Source organism: Amphibalanus amphitrite, unplaced genomic scaffold, assembly GCF_019059575.1.
Source record: "Amphibalanus amphitrite isolate SeventyFive unplaced genomic scaffold, NRLGWU_Aamphi_draft 000531F_arrow, whole genome shotgun sequence".
Lineage (NCBI taxonomy): Eukaryota > Metazoa > Arthropoda > Thecostraca > Balanomorpha > Balanidae > Amphibalanus > Amphibalanus amphitrite.
In genome coordinates, this window is record NW_024882025.1 from 121067 (window position 1) to 142314 (window position 21248).

General features: G+C 55.5%; 3 protein-coding genes across 3 annotated transcripts in view; 2 read left to right on the forward strand and 1 right to left on the reverse strand.

Moving 5' to 3' along the window:
* Nucleotides 1-169: 169 nt before the first annotated feature.
* On the forward strand, nucleotides 170-9253 carry LOC122393347 (chromatin target of PRMT1 protein-like). Its single transcript, XM_043389287.1, has 5 exons — nucleotides 170-247; nucleotides 5851-5919; nucleotides 7130-7319; nucleotides 7782-7992; nucleotides 8243-9253. Exons 2-5 carry the CDS (start codon nucleotides 5867-5869, stop codon nucleotides 8497-8499), a joined length of 711 nt encoding a protein of 236 aa, XP_043245222.1. The 5' UTR covers nucleotides 170-247; nucleotides 5851-5866; the 3' UTR covers nucleotides 8500-9253.
* A 1464-nt stretch (nucleotides 9254-10717) lies between these two features.
* On the forward strand, nucleotides 10718-13936 carry LOC122393339. Its single transcript, XM_043389272.1, has one exon. The coding sequence runs from the start codon at nucleotides 10718-10720 to the stop codon at nucleotides 13934-13936; it is 3219 nt and encodes a 1072-aa protein (XP_043245207.1).
* Nucleotides 13937-14391: 455 nt separating this feature from the next.
* Nucleotides 14392-21248, reverse strand: part of LOC122393340 (extensin-like) — a 30401-nt gene continuing 23544 nt past the window's right edge. Inside the window, exons 8-15 of the mRNA XM_043389273.1 lie at nucleotides 19362-19435; nucleotides 18811-19028; nucleotides 16945-17108; nucleotides 16389-16538; nucleotides 15899-16106; nucleotides 15439-15601; nucleotides 14947-15232; nucleotides 14392-14712 (exon numbers count right to left, since the gene is read on the reverse strand). Of these exons, the coding sequence (XP_043245208.1) occupies nucleotides 14392-14712; nucleotides 14947-15232; nucleotides 15439-15601; nucleotides 15899-16106; nucleotides 16389-16538; nucleotides 16945-17108; nucleotides 18811-19028; nucleotides 19362-19435 (1584 nt within the window). The remainder of the gene's footprint in view (nucleotides 14713-14946; nucleotides 15233-15438; nucleotides 15602-15898; nucleotides 16107-16388; nucleotides 16539-16944; nucleotides 17109-18810; nucleotides 19029-19361; nucleotides 19436-21248) is intronic.

The window sequence follows — 21248 nt, forward strand, 5'->3', positions numbered from 1 at the left end:
AATTGTTTTTCAGGACCCAAAGGTAATTTTGAGTCAATGATTCATTCTGGTTGATTGCTATTTGCTTACAGGTTAAAAGTTGATGACGTCACAAAATTTATGCACTCCAAGCATTAAATTTATCTTGTTGACTGTTCTTCGCTGTGCGTCGTCCAACGTTGTTGTATGCCGATGTGTGACTGTTGGGTGCATTGGGTGATCGTTGGGAATTAGGATAATTTGCTTGGAATTGTTGGTAGGTGGCCTGGTAAGTTATCATTTTATTTCCTTTTATCGCCATCGAATTACATTAATGCTTAGAGACTGAATAGAGGGACGTTTGTAATATTTTAGAGCTTTTTTAGTCTTCATAAGTTCCTTTGCAATTGTCGCATCAGTCACACAGTGATCAATGATCATTGATCAATCTATTTTCATTTGCTTATATGCTGTTGATAGGTACTGTTCGAATCGGTGACAATGCAAAATTCTTCAATGACTTTCAATAATCTTGCCATCAGTGTTTGAAGCCTTGTAAATTAGAACGCATGCTATTGCTAATCAGATCACGAGCACTTGAATGTGATGGATATTTTGGTATATGTCAAGTTTAGGTCCTAACTACAATTGTGACGCTGTTGATACAAATATGTAACAGCAAAAATTTTCGGTTTTCGGTTAGTTCAGACTTCAGGTTGTAGGTTTGTAGGTTTTAGGTTGTAGGTCAGTCGGGGAAACTATGGTAAAATCTGCTATTTTTAGCAGTCTGCTTTTTTTAACAGAAATCTGCCAAAAATGGGTACGCATGTGACGTCATCGTACCCAAATATAGCAGATTTGGGTACGGCCCCATACAAAAGCAGATCTGCACCCTAATTGAAGCAAATGCGCATCAAATGCCTGGCAGATTCATGATTAGAATAGTGCTGAGAATATCCTCTGATATTTTTGTTCAGATCTGACTATTTTCAAATAATGAATTTGAAAATAGTCGGATCTGAACAAAAATAGCAGAGATCACTCTCAGCACTATTCTCATCCAGGCCCATGTCACTCCACTTTTGATGACATCATAAGGGGGCCTCAGGACAATAATGGCGCGGCGCGCCACAATCGCTTCAAAGCTACTTGCCAACAGTTGCCATTTTTGAAAATATTATTTTGAAATAAAGTTCCAAGTAATAAAAATATTGTAATAAAGATATTGAATAAATCGATACCATATCTAAAAACTTACTGAAAAATGATTTATTCATAGTAAAAATATAAGCTCGATGCGTTTTTACGTTGCTTTCCTGCAACTGCAGAGGGTTTTTAAATCGTCTATATCTTCAAAACCGGCCATTTCTTAGCATATTGCTGCTCTTTTTTATCGCTAGAAAATTAGTTGGACTTTCTAATGACATCAATCGTTGAGCGATATGTGAAGAGTGTCACCAACAATCTTCAAATGAAGTTAGTCATTTTTACATTGTAAAGGAATGGAGTACCCCTTTCGAGCATCAGGGGTGACGTCACTCAGGATCTGTCTCTGATTGGTCGGCGGGGGAGTGACTGTACCTTCTATAGATGGCCTTGTTCTCATCATGAATCTGCCAGGCATTTGATGCGCATTTGCTTCAATTAGGGTGTAGATCTGCTTTTGTATGGGGCCGTACCCAAATCTGCTATATTTGGGTACGATGACGTCACATGCGTACCCATTTTTGGCAGATTTCTGTCAAAAATAGCAGACTGCTAAAAATAGCAGATTTTGCCATAGTTTCCCCGACTGAGGTAGGTAGGTTTGTAGGTTTTAGGTTGTTAGGTTGTAGGTTTGTAGGTTGGTAGGTTATAGGTAAGTAGGTAAGGTTAGGTCAGGTTTGATTATGTTTTTTTCTTCTATTTGTGAGACATATGAGTATCATTTTTGGATTCAGGATGTCAAATAATGTATAAGTATGAAAAATTTATGAATGAAATCTGCTTAGGACTTAATCTTGACATTTACTGATATTTTTTCCAAATCAGAATGTTAACCCTCGCCCGCACATACCATTTTCCCATCCTAACTAGAACGCACGTGGGGGGGGGGGTTGCCACCCCCCCCCCCGCGCCATTTCGTTCCTGTTGGAGATAGAGCTTAGCGGTAAAGACCAAAAAGATTCTTTGGGAAGAGACGAATCCAATGATACCCAGTTTTACCTTCTCAGGTCAGTCATTGACCTTCCAGGTGAGGTCAAACTAAAAAATGTTGCTGTTTTGGGTCACCGCTGGATATCAAGTGCGCTGCTTATCATATACCGATGACGATGCCATTTTCTGGTGCCAAGCCAGCTAGAACCTCTTTGTCACTCTACCCGACCATGTTTTTGCTGCTGAGGTCATTTCAGGTCAAGTTAGGTCAAGGTCAATTATATGTGTTTGCATGTCTGTGTCATGTGTGTGTCTGTGTGTATACTGATGAGTGCATCGATTGTTTATGTGTCCATATTACATGAAATCATGATCTGAGAAGCCTTTACCAAAAATGCAGCAAAAAAAAAACTTCACAAAAAGTAATTTTCGCTTGCCTAAAACGCAATTATCTTAGATGACCTAGGTTGACCTCGACTTTGACCTTGACATCTGTACATCGTCGAACAACATGTTCCATGATAGGTGGGAGGTTAGACTGGCAAAAAAGGCCGAAATCAAGGTGTCAAAAGCTCACAAGGCCCATAGCCAACGCAAGATGTTGAGAATTGGCCATTTGGGTCATGACATGACCTGAAAAACAAGGTCATATCTCCGAAACCAAAAAGTACAGAAACTTGAAATTTTCAGTGGACATCAAGAAAGGATAGAGGAGCAGCTATACGAAAAATCAGGCTTCTAGCTCTAAAAATGTTGAGTGCAGAGCAGAAAGACTACCTGGGGGGGTGGCAACCACCCCCCCCCCCATGTGCGGGCGAGGGTTAAGCCATCAATAAGCAATTGGCTGAATGGATACATAACCTAACGAAGACCGACATAAGACCAACCCAAACGCCACCGATCGAAAATATTCCTTATTCATGTTGCGCGGGTCACTCTAGTTAAGGAGTTGGAACCTATCCAGAAGGATGGATCCTGGATTAGTCACAACACAACAACTGATGAATGATGAGTTGTCAGGAGGTACCTACATACTACACTGTATGGTCGTAGGGCTGCACAAGACCTAACCTGATGTCTCAGGCAATTTTGTGCTCATCAAAGCTAGAACAATGATGCTGCTTAGTGCTTTAGCCTATGCTTGCATGACCAAGCATGAAGCTTAAAATGAATTTTCATTTGAATGTGACACTGATGGTATTGGAGGGATTGTTTGTAATGATTTTGAGCTGCTTTATTTCTTTTTGCAGCCATGCATCAGTTTGACAAACAACATTCCATTGAATAGGTACCTAGCCCATAGATATAAAGACATTAGACAGGTAGCCTCTTTACTGCTTCTGTGATAACTGATGTCAATATTGACTTGCTATTGATGTATCCAAGTGATTATGAAACTTATAGTACTTTCAATATGTCAATTTAACTAAACCATATTGGTGTTTTCCTAACTGCTAATGTATAGTAATTAGTAACATAGGTCAGTTGTCAGTTCACTGGTCAATGACCAAAATGTCAGGAAATGCAAGACTTGCTATACTTTCAGTTAGGTTGTTATGAGTTTTTTTTTTTGGGGGGGGGGGGGGGGTCTGATTTATAATTTTACAGTTGTCTTGCTATCTTATGTCAGTGACCTTGACTTAGCCTTCAAGTGCCGGTCCCGTAGCGCAGTTGGTAGAGAGTTGGACTCTGCGTGGTGAGAGCACGCGTTCCCGGTTATAGCAGTCCGGGTTCAAAGCGTGACGGCGATTGACGTTTATGAGCCTCCTGACACGCATGATTGCGGTTGGTGGCAGGCCGTAGCCAGGCGAAGTCAGTGAGGGGACCGGCCGTGCGCGGCTATGTGCGCACGTTAACCCGCACCCCGCTGGGGGTCCTGGATTTCCACGTCCTGCTGGGGGGGGGGGGGGTGTTTGAACACCCTTTCTAACTCGGCTCCTGGGCCACGTAGCGATACGCGGAAGGCGGAGTTCGAAAGAGCGCAAAAAATAATGACGAAATCACTTCGGCCATCTTTTGGGCAAGTGACAGGTCAAAGGTCAGATCACCAGAGGTCATTGAAGACAAAATTTCACCGATTTTCAGGTCGAATGTCAACAATTTCCAAGAAGCCAACGCATAACTCGAGAACCAATAAAGCTACAGCGCCGCGGAAAAGCGCATTCGATAGCCCTATCAGCGCCCTTGCTGATTAATTCTCTCAGATTTGACCTAGCGTCAGCGGTTCTGCCTGCAGCGGGCAAAAACTGCCAAAATAGCCGATTTTTTCTGAAACAGTTTTTCTGGAATAACTTTTGACCCAAGTCTTGCACGAGCTTACTTTTACCGGCATCGTGTTCCGCTCGTCAAGACGCATCGAATGAATTATAATTTGACCTTTGAAAGGTCAACTTGAAAAATTGACCTCAGTTCAAGGTCATGACCTTATCGGAAAGGGTCATGTTGCATATCAGTCGATCCGTATCGTCGAGCTGAACACATCTAAGGCGTTTTCATCGCTCTAGCATGCCTCTATCAAAAGTTATCCGCTAAAAATTGCTAGATACCATTCGTGACCTGAGATGACCTCAGGGGTATAAACAGGGGTCACAGACACCCTTTTTACGTTCAGTGTGTCTAAGTTACTTGTAATTCAGTGTTTGGAAGTGTTAAAAATGGCTTTCGTCTGAAAGGCGCGCATTTCAGTTTTCTCCCATTGACTTATTCTCCCATTGGAGGTCGCAAAATTGGCCTGATCTAAGGTCATCGATATCAAAATTATGAGATACACATTTTGTACATACTATTGCTCTTAGCAATCGCTGAAAGTTTCAAAGCGATTGGTCACTCGGTGTAGCTATGGCAGACGTTGAAACTTTTTATGAGGTATGGTCACTTCAAGTGACCTGGTGACCTGACCTCGAATGACCTTGGTCTGAAATTTTCACAACATGTGCGGAATTGATGTATGATAAGGTGTGCCAAAAACCACAGGGGCGGTGCTCAACCCCCCCCCCCCCCCCAGCAGGGCGCGGGTTTGGACTCCAAATTCTGCCATGGAACCGGAATTGCGCGATCGGAGGGTAGAAGGCAGGGTCAACGCATCAAGTTTTGCTTAGCGAAGGCCCTTTCTTTGCGAATCCTTCCATTCAAAAGTTTCGGACAAAATTTATAAACAAGTGACCTTGACTCTCTCCATAGTTCATAATCATTGGGATAAACAGCATTTACAATTTGCATGTTCACGTGCTGCTAATTACAAAAAAAAAAACGTATGGAAGCGCACAAATATCTAATGTGTGCTGAGGGCTGACATGTCTTGAAGCTGGCTGACCATGCTTTTTGAGAAGCAAGGCAAAGGTCATTTAGATCAGGGTCATGAAATTCCCAGGGCTGGCATAATATTGATTATCTTGAGGGTGCTGAAAAAGTTTGTTGCAGTCCACCGCTTTTTACGCAACTAATTTGTAGAGAAATGAAAGCAGAAGGACGCTCCATCTGATCCCCTCCCCGTAAGTGCAGGGGTAAGAGTAGTCAAGATTATTGGACTTAGAATAATTATGTATTGGCTAATGGCTAGGCATATACCTACTATTACTTGGTTTATTGGTGGGTATCCATCAGGCAATTCCTTTTAAATTATTATGTTTGAGGTGCCACGGCTGAGCGCGGCTGGAGACCGGCCTTACACTCTTCGTCAGCGGGTAGAATGTAGATTTTATGTGAAATGCAATTTGGGTGACAACTGATCAAATGCATTTTTTCTGTTGCTTCCAGGCATAAGTGATTCATCATGATTGGGCGCATAGTTCTTCCTAAAACGACAACAATGTCGTTAAATGACAGGTACGTGATTGAACACCCCATCAGCTGCATTGAGTAAATCACCGTCTCTTTGTTATGACAAAATGTGTTCGACGATCTTCGTTATCCTTTAAGAAGCTAGATATACCGGGCTTCTCACAAAAGTCGGATGAATTTATAATTAATATATTTTAGGATGTGTCAGTGTTACAAAAATAAATCAGGTATCACCTGAAAGCTTGGTTAAAAATGTTTTGTTTCAGGGGATTTCGACCGTCGGCGATCGCCTAACTGAGCCGCGCCGAACCTGTTCGAGATGACCCCCGTTTCGCTCGATGCAAAGTTAAGCCCGGTGCAGCGCGGCCTCTGTTGCAGCACGGCACACGGAAGGTGGCAGCTGAACACACTGCCAACCTCACTGCACCCTTCAGGTCTTTGGGACTTCTTGGGTGGTTTTGGAACACCTGGGACTTGAGGTGGTCCTACAGGAAAAAGTCCGATGGGGTCAAGTCCGGGGAGCTCGCTGGTCACGGATGTGTCTCAAACCTCGAGATCACACGCTGCCCGGAGCGCTCCTGCACCCACTCCCGGTTTTCTGTAGCGGTATTGGCCGTGGAAACGTCTAGTCTAGCTGGAACTATTGGCATTTGAGTGCTTCAGGATCGCTGCCCATTGTGGTCTGCAGGACACTCCAAAAATTTGTCAGGGTCATCCGGTATCACTGACCGTTGACAGCCTGGGTAGCGCATCTCTCACACGAGCGACGTTCGCCGGGCTTCTTTGATTGGGTTTGCAGCCGCCGCTGTGTTCTTTGAACCAGCAGTTAACATTTCCTCGGCCCAGAAACTTTCAACAATGTGGAATATAGCATTTCAAGATGGTGTTCACTTTGCAAAAAAAAAGATTGCGGAAGTTCCGTTGTGTTGAAACGACCGACTTATTCTGAAAGTAGAATTTCTTTGAGTTTGCTTTTGCGTCTTAAGACCACAGTCTCATTTTTTAAACTCAACAAGTATGGTATCATATAAATCTCCTAAAAATTTGCTTTCTTTTCACGTGCATTTGTTTCGTTTAAATATTGTTTCCAGTCCACTATCTGCAAAAGAAATTGGTCCGACTTTTGTGAGAAGCCCGGTATGTCGACTGCAGCTAATGTCTGATTCGTTACGGCCAGAGTGTTGTAAAACCGTTTGTCTGGTTATGATGCCCTAGCGATAGCGCTCAATCTGACGGTGGCGCTGGCTGTCGGCAGGTTCTCGCACTTTCGTCAGCTGCGGGAGCAGCGCCAGGCGGCGGCGGCGGCGGCGGGCGTGGGCGCGGCGGCGGCGGTGGTGCGGCCGCGCCTGCCGGCAGCCGCCAGCAGCGCGGCCAACCAGCGGCTGGCGGTACAGATGGAGAGCCGGCCGTCCGTGCTGGCCGCCCTGCGCGCCAACGGCACCGCGGTACGGCGCAGACTGACTGGTGGAGGCGGGGGTAACGAACAGCTGGGCCGCGGTACTGACGGGTGGAGGCGGGGGTGAAGGAGCTGGGCCACGTTACAACCGCAAACTGAGGGATGAGGTGGTGGCAGTAACTGCACGTAACGTAGCGTTGCCGGCAGTAGCATAACGGGCAGTAACGTAACGGGACTACGAGACTGCTGATTGGGATCTCTCAGATTGGTGACAAATCGGCTGTAATGTGTATCTCGAAACAGCTGTCAATCTTAGCCGTCCTCTTCTCAAGATCAATCAGATGTTGTTCTATACCTGATACATTTGTAGGTGCTTCACTATTACGGTTCTGTGAGAACTCGCAAGATTCCCCTCGTCCAGCGTCCAAGAGGCCTCCATGTACCGTGCTAGTCACTCAAAGCTGCTGTAAACCCTAGCACTGCTGACACTGACCCCTGACCATTCCCGCAGAAGCCGACTCCGGCGGCGATGGCGATGTTGCCAGCGGCCGCGGCCGTGACGCCCCGTACGCGCCAGTCCATCAAGCAGCGCCTCTCGGTGAAGGCGCGCCTGGGCGTGGTGCGCAGTCCGGCCGCCAGGGGCGCCACCGGCGGCGGCCGCAGCATTCTGACCCGACTGGGCCGCGTCCGGCCGGCCGTGAAACGGCTCCAGCCGACCAGAGGTTGGTGGGACACCTGATACTAGGGTGCAATGGTGTCGAAAATGTCTTGTTAAACTGAATTTTAGATAGTTGTTTAGAAGGCAATATGAAGATAAAGGCGTCCTTTCAATGTTTCTATTACTCTTCTCAGTCTCGAATCTGGAACGTAAATATTCCTCGCAGACTTTCCTCAAAGAACGAATAGATACATACATCAGCTAGGTCTAGTCTTTGTTGTATTATCACACTAACCGCGCTCCCCTTCCCGCAGCGTCCGGCCGCGTGCAGCCGTGGGGTCGCGGCGCGGCGCGCGGCCGTGCCCGCAGCTGGTCGGCCGGTGTCGGCGGCTCCGGCGGGTTCCGGGGACGAGGCCGCGGCAGGGGCAGGGGGCGCGGACGGGGCCGCGGTGGCGGCGCGCCGCGGATGACCCGCGAGGAGCTCGACCGCCAGCTGGATGACTACATGGCCAGTACCAAGAGTCAGCTGGACGCCGAGCTGGACGCGTATATGAAGGAGTCGGTCATCTGAACAGACTGGCGGAGGACTGAGGTCGGCAGAAGGGCAGCTGAGGCTGGCTGAGGGCCAGCTAAGGGCTGTCTGAGGTGACCTGAGGCCAGCGAAGACTGAAATTGACTAGGCTGGCTGACTGAGACTGGCTGAACTGTTATTCAAGCCCAACTGTGAGTTGCTATGACCGGCTGAGGCCGGCCAAGGCAGACGAGTTAGCTCACTGGTTGAGACTGGCAGTGACTGTCCTGCCAGCGTGCCACGGCGCTGGCTCCGCGGAGGGCCGCCGCGAGGCCTCCTAAGCCTCTCTCTACCGAACTGTGACCGCGGTAGGGCCGGCCCGGGCGTCCAGCCCACCCCGCGACCGTGTTTGGGGAGGCTCCGCTGCCGGGCCCGCCGCCACTTCTGTGATCGCTGCGCCGTGTTGTACAAAGGGTGAGAGGAGCGATCGTGTCGCCGCCAGAGACTGACCGGGCGGGTGAGTGAGGTATGAACTGCGGTGGTGCCGTGGTCGGGTGTTTTTTAGTTTCGCCAACGGAGCCAGTTGTAACGATCGACTTACCGAACGACTGCCGATGTCGGGGATGGTTTGTGTGCGTGGCGGAGGGGAGAGTTTTGGGCGGGTTCCGCCACTCTGTCCCCTTATGCGGACGGGTGGCGGGCACGAGTGACAACGCGTGGTCCGTGACATGAGTTGGACTTGAAGCGTGCATTGGCCGTGAATGCATTTGCTGTCGATAATCCAGATATTGCGACGATAAAAGTTTGTAATGTTGTCATGAGTTTGTGGGTTGTTTGCGTGTTTCAGATCGTGTGTTACTCGATGCGCGATAATGGGATTAAGCGCATTCTTCCACCTTGAGCGGCATTGTTTGTCTGCATTTCAAACGAATACCATTCAATCTGTGCAATGCCCGCGACATCTTCATCCCAAGGCGCAGTGTCGTACCCACCGACGCTGAGTCGCGCCGCCGGTCACGGTCCCACCCTGCCATCCGCCGCGGATTCCGCACCCACCGACACCGCGCTAACGACCGATGGCCGCGCCTTTAAACTTTAATAACCGCTCGGCGGATTATGTCGGCCCTCCAGCCGCGTTTTACGGCTGGTGAATGAGGTCCTAGCCGGCCCGCGGGACACTGCGACAGCTCCCCAGCGCGAGGCCGGACCAACGCTCCCTGGATTGGATCGCCTTCACGCGGTGGGGAGTGTGGTTGCCCTCCGGGGCGGCCTATCGCGTCGGTGGAGAGCCGGCGCGTACAACAAAACGATCCAAACGTGCCCCCTCCGAGGGGGATCTGGCGGCCGTCATCATCGGGCCGCCGCGCGTTGTCTCCTCTGGTGTCCTCAACCCGACTACATCGACCTTCATCGCCCCGGGGCTGCGTATGCCCACTGGCGGGACCGGGCCAGCGCTCGCAGCGCGGCCGGGTCCCGCTAAATGAGTAGCACCCTGGGTGTGCCCGCCCCCCGCGGCACCGAGGGGGGTGGTGGCAGCGGACGGGGAAGCCGCGGCAACAGAAGACGGGCCCGTAACAGGCGCTATCACCGCAATCGTGCCCAGCGCAGTCTCCTGCACCTCGTGTGCTGGAACGCGGACGGCCTCCAGACCAAGACTGGAGAGCTCGAACGCTGGCTCCTGACTTCACATGCGGACGTGATAGCGATCCATGAGGGTCAGTTCCCGCGGGCTGCCCCCCGCCTGCCGGGCTTTCAACCGCCCGTTGTCACAAGACGGGCACGTGGACGTGTCACCGGTGCAGCGGTGGTAAAGGGCGGCGATGTGGCGATCTACGTGAGGTCCGGAATCCACTTCGCCCCCCTGGACGACCGCCCACTCGCGGCGAACGACGACACAACGGAGATCTGCGGCGTCCGGATCCTCGGCCCCCGTGCCCTGGATATCTGGTGCCTCTACAGGCCCCCGATCAGGTCCTCGGCCGTCGACCAACGAGTGGACAACTTCGACCCTGACCTGCTCCCAAGCGACGACAACTCCATCATAGTCGGTGATTACAATGCCCATCACCCCCTGTGGGACTCTGCGTGCGACACGGCGGACTCGGCCGGGGACAGAGTCGCTGACTGGCTGGACCGAACCGGATGGACGGTCCTGAACTCCGGCGAGTCGACACTCGTGGAACGCCAGTCCGCGCCCGATCTCGCCGCCTGTAGCACGGAGCTCTCTCGCAGGACCATGTGGACATTGTCGGACTCCCTTGGTAGCGACCACAGAGCAATGGTGATGAAGATAAGGAACGGCTTCAGCGCCTCCAGCAGGATCCGCGCCCCCAGATGGGCACACAAGAAGGCCGATTGGAGGGCCTGGTCGGACGAGTGTGAGGCTGCACTGGCCGAGGCGCCCCCTCCGGAGCCTACGGCCCAGCAGCTCTGCACCCGATTCACCGCGGTCCTGCAGCGGGCCAGCAACCGCTTCATACCACGTGGCTCGTACGCCAACCCGAAGCCCTGGGCCTCCGACCCTGAGCTGGAGGCGGCGGTCCGGGAGCGCCGCGAGGCGCAGGCCAACGTGGACCCCGCCGACCCCGCGACCGTTGAACGGTGGCGAGAGGCTAGACGCCGCGCCGCTGAGATCGACGCCAAGGTCTCGCGGGAACGGTTCAGAGAGGTCGCCTCTTCGGAACTAAACCGCCGCGCCAGTCTCGGTAAGGTGACACGGCTATTGAAGAAGTGGGAGAACGCGACGGACGATGAACACAGGGACGGACAGGCGATGAAGCACAACGGCCGACTCCTGGCCAAGGACGAAGAGAAAGCTGAAGCCTTCTGTGCGACCTACGCCTGGGTCTCCAGGAGTGTCCGCTCCCCGAAGATCGACCGTCAAGCGAAGGCTGAGCACCGCAGGCTCACCCCACCCGTGTGTCGGGAACGCGACGGCCGCCGTCGCGGCTGTTGCAGCCCGTTCACCGAGGAGGAGCTTACCCGCCAACTTCAGCGACTGAAGATGAAGAAGACCCCCGGCCCTGACGGCATCAGTAACGAGATGCTCAGGCATCTGGGCCCGGTCAGCACGGCGGCACTCCTCCTGGTCATCAACTCCAGCTGGCGCAGCGGCGAGGTCCCGTCGGAGTGGAGACGGGCTACCATCTGTCCAATTCCGAAGGCCGGTAAGGACAAGTCGAAGGTGTCGTCCTACCGCCCCGTCGCCCTTACCAGTCACCTGGCTAAGCTGGCGGAGCGCCTCATCCTAGCGCGCCTGAACTACGTGGCAACGGAGCGCGAGCTGATCCCGCCAGAGCAAGTAGGGTTCCGCGAGGGACGCTCCGTAGAAGACCACCTCGGCCGCCTGGTGCAACAAGTGCAAGATGGCTGGCAGGTGCCGCGCTCTCGGAAGAAAAACCCACAAGAAGGCGAGTCGGCCCAGCGCTATGTCCTCTCGGCATATGACTTTGCCCGAGCGTACGACACTGTGGACCACCATCTCCTGCGAGTCGTACTGCTCCGTCAGGGTATCCCGCTCTGCCTGATCAGCTGGGTCTGGTCCTACCTGCGTGACCGTCGGGCCCATGTTAACGTGAACGGCTGCAAGAGCCGCGACCGCGTCTTTCGCGCGGGCCTGCCACAGGGAAGTGTTCTGGCGCCGTCCTTGTTTTTGTTGTGGGCGGCGCCGCTAGTGGCGGCCCTCAAGGAGATACCCGGCACGACCGTGTTTATATACGCGGATGACACGGCCACCCTATGCGCGGGTAACGACATTGAAACGGCAAGGCGGCGGGCGCAGATGGCAGCGGACGCCCTCGTTCAGTGGGCCGGAAGGGCCAAGATGCAAGTGGCGGGCGAGAAAACGCAAGTCCTGGTCCTCTCGCAGTCCCCCAGAGACGCGGCCGACTGCTCCATTCGTGTGGCAGGGGAAGCTGTGTCCGCCGGGGACAGCCTGAAGCTGTTGGGAGTGACCCTGGAGCGCACACTCCGCTTCGGCGCCCACTGCAAGGAGCTCCGAAGAAAGACGCGCCCACGCATCGCCCAACTCCGAAAACTCACCGGCCGAAACTGGGGACTGGAGGAGGAGCAGCTCCGGGCGGTGGCGAGCGGCTACGTGCGAGGTCCGCTCGAACACGCCGCCGCCGCCTGGCTACCTGCCACGCCTCCCTCCCACGTGGAAGTACTCGAGAGAGAGGTACGAGCCATCTCTAGAGTGGTCACCGGCTGCCCCGTCTCAACGAGAAAACACGCAGTCACGGCGGAGGCCGGCCAGGTGCCGGTCGAGGTGCGCCGCCACGCTCTCGCGGCGCGCTTCCTGGCCAAGGCGAGGTCACTCCCCGTCTCCGATCCGCTCCGAGCCGTCGCCGACGCGGTCGTTGCCCGGCGTCTCTCGTCGGTCACCGGCTGGCGCGACGTCGGCCAGGCCGTGTGGGCGGCCGCCGGAGTCACGGCTCCGATCGAGCCGGCGCTGACGCGCCGCCCCCCACCCTGGGCCGAGACAGGTGATATCACCTTCTGTCTGGATATCGGCCCCGGCCTTCCGGTGGGTGCGGGCGCGGAGCTGAAGAAGTCAACGGCGGAGACATTCCTGGCGGGTCTGCCCCAGTGCGCCACCTGGGTCTGGACTGACGGCTCCGTCGTGGGTGGCACCAGCAGCGGAGGCGCTGGAGCCCTGATCGTGTATCCCGACGACGAGACGGTGGAGCTACGGGAAGCAGCTGGCAGCCTATGTTCCAGCTTCCGGGCTGAGCTGGTGGCGCTCAGAGAAGCTCTAAGGCACCTACACGAACATCCAGCACACACCGGCGACCCTATCGTGCTCTGCACCGATTCTCAGGCGGCACTCGCGAAGCTCCGCGGGGGTCCATCAGAGCAGGAGTCGCCGATGGGAGCCGAGATCTGGAAGCTGCTGACAGATCTTGCCTCCGGGGGGAGATCGCTCCGCCTGCAGTGGGTCCCGTCGCACTGTGGCATTCCCGGCAATGAGCGCGCTGACGCCCTGGCCGGAGAAGCGTCGGCACTCCCCCAGGAGGAGGCACCAGTCGATGTGCGGACCGTCCACCGTGCGGCGGCGAGGGCGGCCAGCTCGCGGGCCCTAGCTCAGTGGCCTGTGGGCTGGTACCGCTCGCTGATGGCCGGCCACCTCCCGCCGCCGGTGCGAGACTACCCGAGAGAGGTCGCCATCGACATCCACCAGGTGCGAGCGGGTCACTGGTCCGGTTCGGCGGCATACCTGCACCGTATCGGCCGTAGCCCGTCGCCCCAGTGCGAGCAGTGCATGGATCCGCGCTGCCGGGCGAGCTGGTGCCTGGCCTGCGGCGAGGCGCCGGATACGTCTGAGCACCTGCTGCTCCACTGCCCTGCTTTGATGGTGCGGCGTTTCCGGCTCCTGGGAACGCTGCACCCCGCTATCGAGGAGACCAGACGGGACGACGTGGTGGCGGCCCTGGTGGGGGCCGCCAGATCCCTCCAGAGCCCAAGAGCTACGGTCCGCCCGGCGGGCCGGGGGGACTGACGACGACGACGACGACGAGGCCGGACCAACAGACAGCTCTTCCTTCACTGGTATCTCGCTCTATTAAAAATCACTATTCATATATACACTCGCATAGTTTACGGAGCACCTCCGAAATCAACGACAAAACGAGGTCGACGCACGACTATTTTACAAAAATACCACAGATGGAGGCGGCCCTCGGAGGCCGGGCCGGACCCGCCGGCTGCATGGGAGCACTGACACGGACACGCACATACGGGAGGCAGCGACGGCGGGCGACTGAGATCAGAAAACGCCGAGCAGAGCACGGAGCGTCACATGAGTCGACGATCGCGGACTGACGCGTCCACGCGCACAAGACCGTATAAAGTAATCGGTAAATCAGCACCAGACAATTAATCGGCTCTCAACAACACGATAAACGGCTTCTAAAGGTGACGGCGGTGAGACGCGCGCGGCGCGGGGGCGGCCGGTTACCGACCCAGGTCGGCGTCCCGGCGCGGCAGGCCCGGCAGCGGCGGCGCGCCGGGCACCGGCGGCGGCTCCAACCTCCGGAGAGACATTGACGAGCAGCCGGCCAGACCGGCGAGCGGCCCGAGCGGCGGGCCGAGCCCCGGCACCGCGCCCGGGTACGGCGACTTGAAACTGTTGACTAGATGCAGCGAGTCGTGCGGCGGAGGTGGCGGCGGACGCATGCCGTACGGCGACGCGGCCGGCGCATGCAGTCCCCAGAGCAGCTTGTGGTCGAGCAGCTGGCGGTCGCGGGCCAGCCGCTCGAGCTCGCGGGACTGCAGCTGCGCCAGCTCGGCGGCGGCCGGGTCGCGGTACAGCTGCGCCAGCTGCAGCTGCCGGTCCCGCTCCAGGGTTTCCCGCAGTGCGTCGTGGCCGAGCGCCGCCTGGTACGGGTCGAGCGGCGGCGGCGGCGGGCCGCGCGGCGCCTCCAGAGGTCCGTACCCGTACGGCGGCCGGCCGGCGGCGTACAGTGCCGCGGCGGCGGCGGCCGCGCGCCCGTCGGCCGGGTGCGGCACCACTCCGTTCATATGCCGCGCCGCCGCCGCTCCCTTGTGGTCGGCGGAGCGGGGCCGCTCCTCGTGGTGGAGCCGCGGCTCGGGCGGCTCCGCCTTCAGTCGGATGGGAGACCGAGAGTGGTCGCGGCGCGGCGGGGTGGCCGCTGTCCGGCGCCGCTCCGCAGAGCTGGGCCGCCGGTCGCGCTCCTCCAGGGCAGGGCTGTACGGAGGCCGGCCCGGGGCGGCCGGCGGCGGCTCCGGCTTCAGAGACGACCAGGAGCTGGTTGGCGCCGGGGGACGCGCCAGCCTGACGGGGAGAGGACGGTCAGTGTCACTAAAGGGGCTCAATTGCCGGTCACAGTAGGCAATCCACACAGACGGACAAGTCACAATGAAACTTATGATTGGCTTCGAGCAGTCAATGAGTCTATACTAGAGACAAATGAGGTTGGCACAGACGATTCACGTTGACACAATATCAAAAGCCTGAACTACGCTCCTCCCCGTTCTCACCTGTTCCACGAGTCCAGCGCCGCGAAGGGGTGTCCGCCTGCCGGCGGCGCTGGGCCGTGGCGGTCCAGGAAGGCGCCGGGCGGGGGCGGGGGCGGCAGCAGGCCGCCGAAAGCACCGCTCGCCGGTGGCGCCAGGCTGGGGTAGCGCGGGAACCCGGTAGGTGCTGAAACCACAAACGGACGAGGGGTACGGCGGCTATACGCTAGACACAGTAATAAGGCCGGCGGACCGGGAAAGTTTTTGCAACGGAGATGCTTACAGTCATGGTACTTAGGCATCCCAATTACCAACAAGCCAATCCCTTCCCAAAGCATGAGTACCACTGTTTCTTTTACGACTGAAAATGCTCAGTCCCCAGAACGTAAATCACAACTATCTGTCAAGCCGGCAGTGATTTTCTCGCTTTTGACTCACACAAAGCCATCCCCATCAAGAACCATCCCACCACCGAACCACCTACCTAGCGGGTGCGGCGCGCCCGTCACATCCATCAGCGAGGGCCGGAGGTGCGCGCCCGAACCGGGCAGGAGGGGCGGCTCCACCGGCCGCGGCCCCGCCGGGCCGGCCGCTCCCCGCTCCGGACCGCACGCACTCGCCGGCGACTTCTGCTGGTTCTTGTAGATCTCCCAGGCTATCCGCACGTGCATAGCGTTCCAGCGGCCGGTCTTCTGTGGGCGGAGAGCGGAGCGGTGGCAATGGTCAGAGAAGGGTCGCTGAAGGCAGGACGTGCGCGGGTGCCTCGCTGTTTCGATGACAAGCATAGAGGCATGCAAGGGCACGAATAAAAAACGAAGCAAATAATGACGACCGTTAGTTTAGGAGCCGACGGGCTACGTCTTAAGGTCACAGCTGGCCCATTTCACAGCAGCAAGTCTTCTCCCTTTGCCTACTTTGATGTTCACCAAAAATCATCAGAAGCAGTATCCGTTTCCGTCCCTGTTCCGACATACCTTCGGAGCCGTCAGCTGCAGTGGCGCTCCGGGCAGGAAGGAGGGCGCCGGCGGCCGAGCCGACAGCGGCGACAGAGTCGCCATCGACGGCGCTGAGCCGGTCGGGAAGAACGGCGAGTTCACCGAGCCCAGCTTCGGCACAGACTTCAGCTGCGGACGGACGGGCGGCGGGCGGTCAGACGTCCAAAGATTACACTAAGGCCAAAACATGTCTCTGTGAATCGTGGCCAGCTGGCACGCCCACACTAGCATATACCTCCCCTAATGCTCCGACTCAGCCGCGGCAAACGACGTTTGAACTGCAAGGCTATTCGTGTCCGCCTTTCAGACTCGACCGATGAAATATTCATACCCATACCGAACTGACCCTCGGCGACCGATCGTAAACGGTCAGCGCATCCCGAAACGAGCACCTGCTAATGCATCCTGGCCACTATCGGTCCAATCCGAGTCGGCCGTTCTGCCGCATAATGGGCCCGTATACCGGAATCAGCCGGCGCGGAACGGGCAATAAACAATACTCGGCACACGTCAGCCGGCGCCGTCCGCGACTGACCAGCGCTGGTGGTGGTGCCGGGTGGTGCTGGTGGTGCTGGTGCGACTGCTGGTGCAGCTCGGCGCTGGTGGGCCGCAGGTACGGCGGCGGGCCCACCGAGATACTGTGGTCCTGGGAGGCCAGGAATCGGGTGTCCAGCTCGCGCCGCAGCAGGTCCGCCTTGTCTGTGGGTGGACGGGCGGTGACAGGTCAGATGGAGAAATTAACACACGGGAGAAGGAAGGCAGAATTTAAACACGGAGTGGCATATCCAGGGTGACAGCATTGGTAAAGCAGGGCCTTAGTGGTGACGAGGAATAAATAATACAAGGAAAGGCAAAAACATGAACACTAGATGCAAAATGAAAGAAATAAAATGGGCCCTTGCACTTTCGATCTCTATTTACAAAGCGCTGAGTATTGATACAAAGCGTCTAGACAGCAGTAAATCAAAGGCCAAACCAGTCTGATATCACGCACAAAGCAAACAGACCAGAATAGCACAGAAGGCCTACACTTAGTCGGCATACAGTTGAAGTCAGCAAACATGTGACGAGTTCAAAGAACAAGAAAAAGAAATCGAAACGGCGCAGGATTCCAAAAACTGCACAAAGTGCCAGAACTACAAGGAATGCATAAAATATACCGGCGAGAGCTGCAAACATATCTCCTCACAAAACAAATGAAATAAAACGCATCACCAGAGAAGCCCGTAGTTCCAGGCACGTCAGAACTCAATCACATGCAGAACTCAGATAATAGGCAGCCTGGCTGTGCGATTCCTGGAACAACTGAAATCAATCAGCGTTAACAGCACTATTGAGACTGCAGCTTTATTTCCAGAGCAGCAGCCCGCCCCAGACGGCTGCCGTGGATCTCTTTCATCCTGCCGAACCGAGCTAGGGCGGCAACTTCAGTCGACATCACCGCTGCTGCTATCAGCCCGCGCTCTGTCGGTACTATTTTTTACAAAGGATTATGATAGCAAATACCATCTGGTTGAGACGACGCGGCTGTGTCCTATCCCCGGCCTGTAGTGCCTCAGTTCTCAACTACGCAGCTCTTTCAAAGGGAGCAGCCCCCATAGCGCACAACAGTCATCAGTTCAGTCCAGCTGCAGTCCAGTCCGCAGTAAGGTGTCCGCAGTCAGTCCTTAGTTCACACCCCGTAGTGCTCAGTTCTGGAGCCCAGCCCGCAGTGCTTAGGCCGCAGTCCAGTTCTAAATTCACAATCTTCACTCCAGTCAGTCACCAAAGCTAGGCACCGCAAAATCGATTAGTTGTCGCGCTGGCGGAGGGTTTACGGTCGCTCCTCCGTCCCAACCAGCCTCCACTATCTCGGTAAACTAGTACGACACTCAGTCCCGTCGGCGCCTACACAGCAGAGCACAGTCAGTCGTACAGAGTCGTGCAGTAAAACCGCAACATCAACCCAGACTGCAGCGGGGGAGCCACAACGAGCGAGTTAACCCGGGCCTGAGTTGTGGGCGCTGTGTTCCACACAAATGGAGACAGTGACTATCATGGTCGGCCGTAGCAGCCGCTGTTTACTGCAAACTCGGGGCGCCCCTGTCTCCATTTGAGAAAGACGATGTTATACCCTGGAAACGGTTCGTTCTAGCCTTGACTGTCAGGGAAGGCGGTCTCACTTAGTGGAGATGCGAGACGGTCAATTTATCCCATTCGGATGTAGCACATGTGGCGCTGACACTAGCGACCGAAGGTGAGAGCTGCATCCCTTCCAACGGGATCTCTACGTGCGGTGCGTCTGCTTAACAGCTGTGCCTGTTCGTATCTCTGCAAGCTAGTATGCCGACTTATGTGTTATTGATGCAGCTTCGAGGTACCGTGTTCCGGTATCTCCACCCGTTCCATCACCATCACTTACTAGCTGCATCGTGACCGGGCAGCGGCGGCGGCGGCGGAGCGGGCGCAGCGGGCGGCAGACCCAGTCCTCCGGCCCCGGCCAGCAGCGGCGGCGGCGGCGGCGGAGCGAACACGCCCATCGACATGGGAGAGCGGACAGCGGCGACCGGCGGGGTGCGCTGGGGGGCCGGCCCGGCAGCGGCGCCGGCCGGGCCCGGCAGTCGGCTCAGGCCGGCCACACTGCGGACGAGAGGGGGAGAGTCAGGGTACCGCAGATACACGGACCATCGGCTGAACAACTCACTGTGATGATAGACGATGTGACACGTTGACCGCTAGTTAGAAATAACCGACTTCAGTTGATAAACGAGGCAGGGTATAGAGCAGACAGGCCATGCTGTACAACTAGGGCCTTGGTATAGCTCACTAATCGACATCTTCACCAGGCGAGGTATCCAGTCAACACACTAAGCACAGGATACAGCATGGAATGTCAATGCCTGCTACTGTATTGGTGTCTATCTGCCGATCAAATAGTCCTAAAAATGAGCAGAAATCCGCCAAAAGACTCACCTGTACGGGTGTTGTCGGTCGAGCGCCGGACTTTGACGCCGAGAGGAAGCCGACGCCGGGCTGCCGCTGCTCGTCTGAGAATAGGAGACGGAGGGATGGGTCAGAACAGCACGGGAATCTCGGGCCAACACGTAAAGTTAGACCAACACGAGCCGCCCGACTTACGAGGGGACTTCAGAACTAACAAGAGATGTCAGGCTAATGGAAGGTGCTAGTTTAGAAGGCCACATCAGCAATGGGATACTGGACCAGTACCGGAACTTCATACTAAAACTGAGCGAACAGACCAAAACGAGACGCAGAACCATTACGGTGACATCCGACCGCTCAAAGAGCAAGGAGTGCCAAACAAACAGGCCGAGAAACAGTCACACTGTGTAGTCTGCCGTACATTGCCACACTGACAGCCTGCAACACGCCACACATTCCGGTAGTCCGCCCTACACGGACCTTTGACACGGCACAGTTATGACACATCGCTGAGCCACCAGCGCCCACACAATCTGCCCGGCAGCAAATTAGGGACGAAATACACGACAGGTCCGGCTGTATAAACAAACACAGTGTGACGGACGGAGATAGGCCGACGTCTAGACGGGCCGCACCACGGCTGACGGGAGAGCGGCGACATCTCACTCAGAACTGGGGCCGGGGAGGCCGGTCAGCAGATAGGAATGCGGTGGAGAGGGGTTGTTTGGTGGCAAAGGGGCGAGGTCGAAGGCGACGACAGTCTCTCAGTCCCTTCCCACCACACACAGTATGAACACAAAAAGGATACAAGTACTGACAGTAGCCCGAATCTGGTGAGACCCCTTCCAACCAGCGGTAGGCCCAACTAGCTCAAATGTCGGCTATACTAACCGACTACCCACGTCAACATGTCATTAGTTGCACCATTCTGCATACCACGGGCCTCCTGGCACACTACACGCTGCTTACATAGCTGCAGGCACAGCAAGCCTTGCTACTCAACAGACACACAGACAGTCGGACAGACATTCACACGTGACCAGTCTGGTTCCTTAGACGCCTGCTGGCCTGGAGCCAGAGTCTATAAGTGATCTCGTGTTCACTGGTCTGGTATAAAGACCACAGTCGGTCCAGTCCAGTCCGGTATGGCAGGGTCCCCTGGTTCCCTCCATTTCAGCCCTATGTCGTGTCGGGTCCCCTGGTCCCTCCATTCCAGCCCTATGTCGTGAGGCTCGCCATCAGCCAGGTTCGTGGTAACGACCCGACGCACGGCGGGACACCGGCGACCGCCGAGTGGGCCAAAAGCACGGTAATGACACACCAGCGGTCGGCCGGGCACGGTCACAGCTCACTCGACACCAGACTACCAGACACCAGCCAGCCAGACACCAGCCAGGGTAAGCTAGCCCAGCCTATATGTACAGTGGATCTAGTAAGGATCTCCAGACGTAACTAGATGGCGTTGAGCCTCAGTTGAGTCCATGTGAGATTCAAGGAGAGGTCACTACCGAGCTGAGCCCGGTGGGGAGGAGGGCGGGGCGGGGGGGGGGGGGGGTGGCGAGGTCACGGTGCGGGTGACCTGTCAAACAGCCCCGGCGCGGTGGAGCACTGCCGCAGGCAAATGGCGCACTCCAGCGTTGTTCCATATCGCGGTGGTGGGCTGGGCGGCCGGTTAGCTTGGCAGTTGGCTGCTTGGAAGGAAAGGATAATGAGGCATGGGTTTGCTGTGGCCGGTTCATCTACGGTCAATTGTCAATTGTCAATTATGATGAGCCCAAAGTAATGCAAATGTGATGTTGGTAATGCAGCTGGCAATGGAATGCTAGCGAATGCTCCGGGCTCCCAGTAGCTATAAGGATTAAGATTATTTATTGTCTCCTGAAATTTTCATTGAATATAATTCAAGCAATGAAAAGA

Excerpts from the sequence above, each read along its gene's own strand:
- LOC122393347 (XM_043389287.1), top strand. The coding sequence starts at position 5,867 with ATGATTGGGCGCATAGTTCTTCCTAAAACGACAACAATGTCGTTAAAT. Across the intron at positions 5,920-7,129 it reads ACAATGTCGTTAAATGACAG|GTTCTCGCACTTTCGTCAGC; the intron begins GTACGTGATTGA and ends GGCTGTCGGCAG. Across the intron at positions 7,320-7,781 it reads TGCGCGCCAACGGCACCGCG|AAGCCGACTCCGGCGGCGAT; the intron begins GTACGGCGCAGA and ends CCATTCCCGCAG.
- LOC122393339 (XM_043389272.1), top strand. The coding sequence starts at position 10,718 with ATGGTGATGAAGATAAGGAACGGCTTCAGCGCCTCCAGCAGGATCCGC.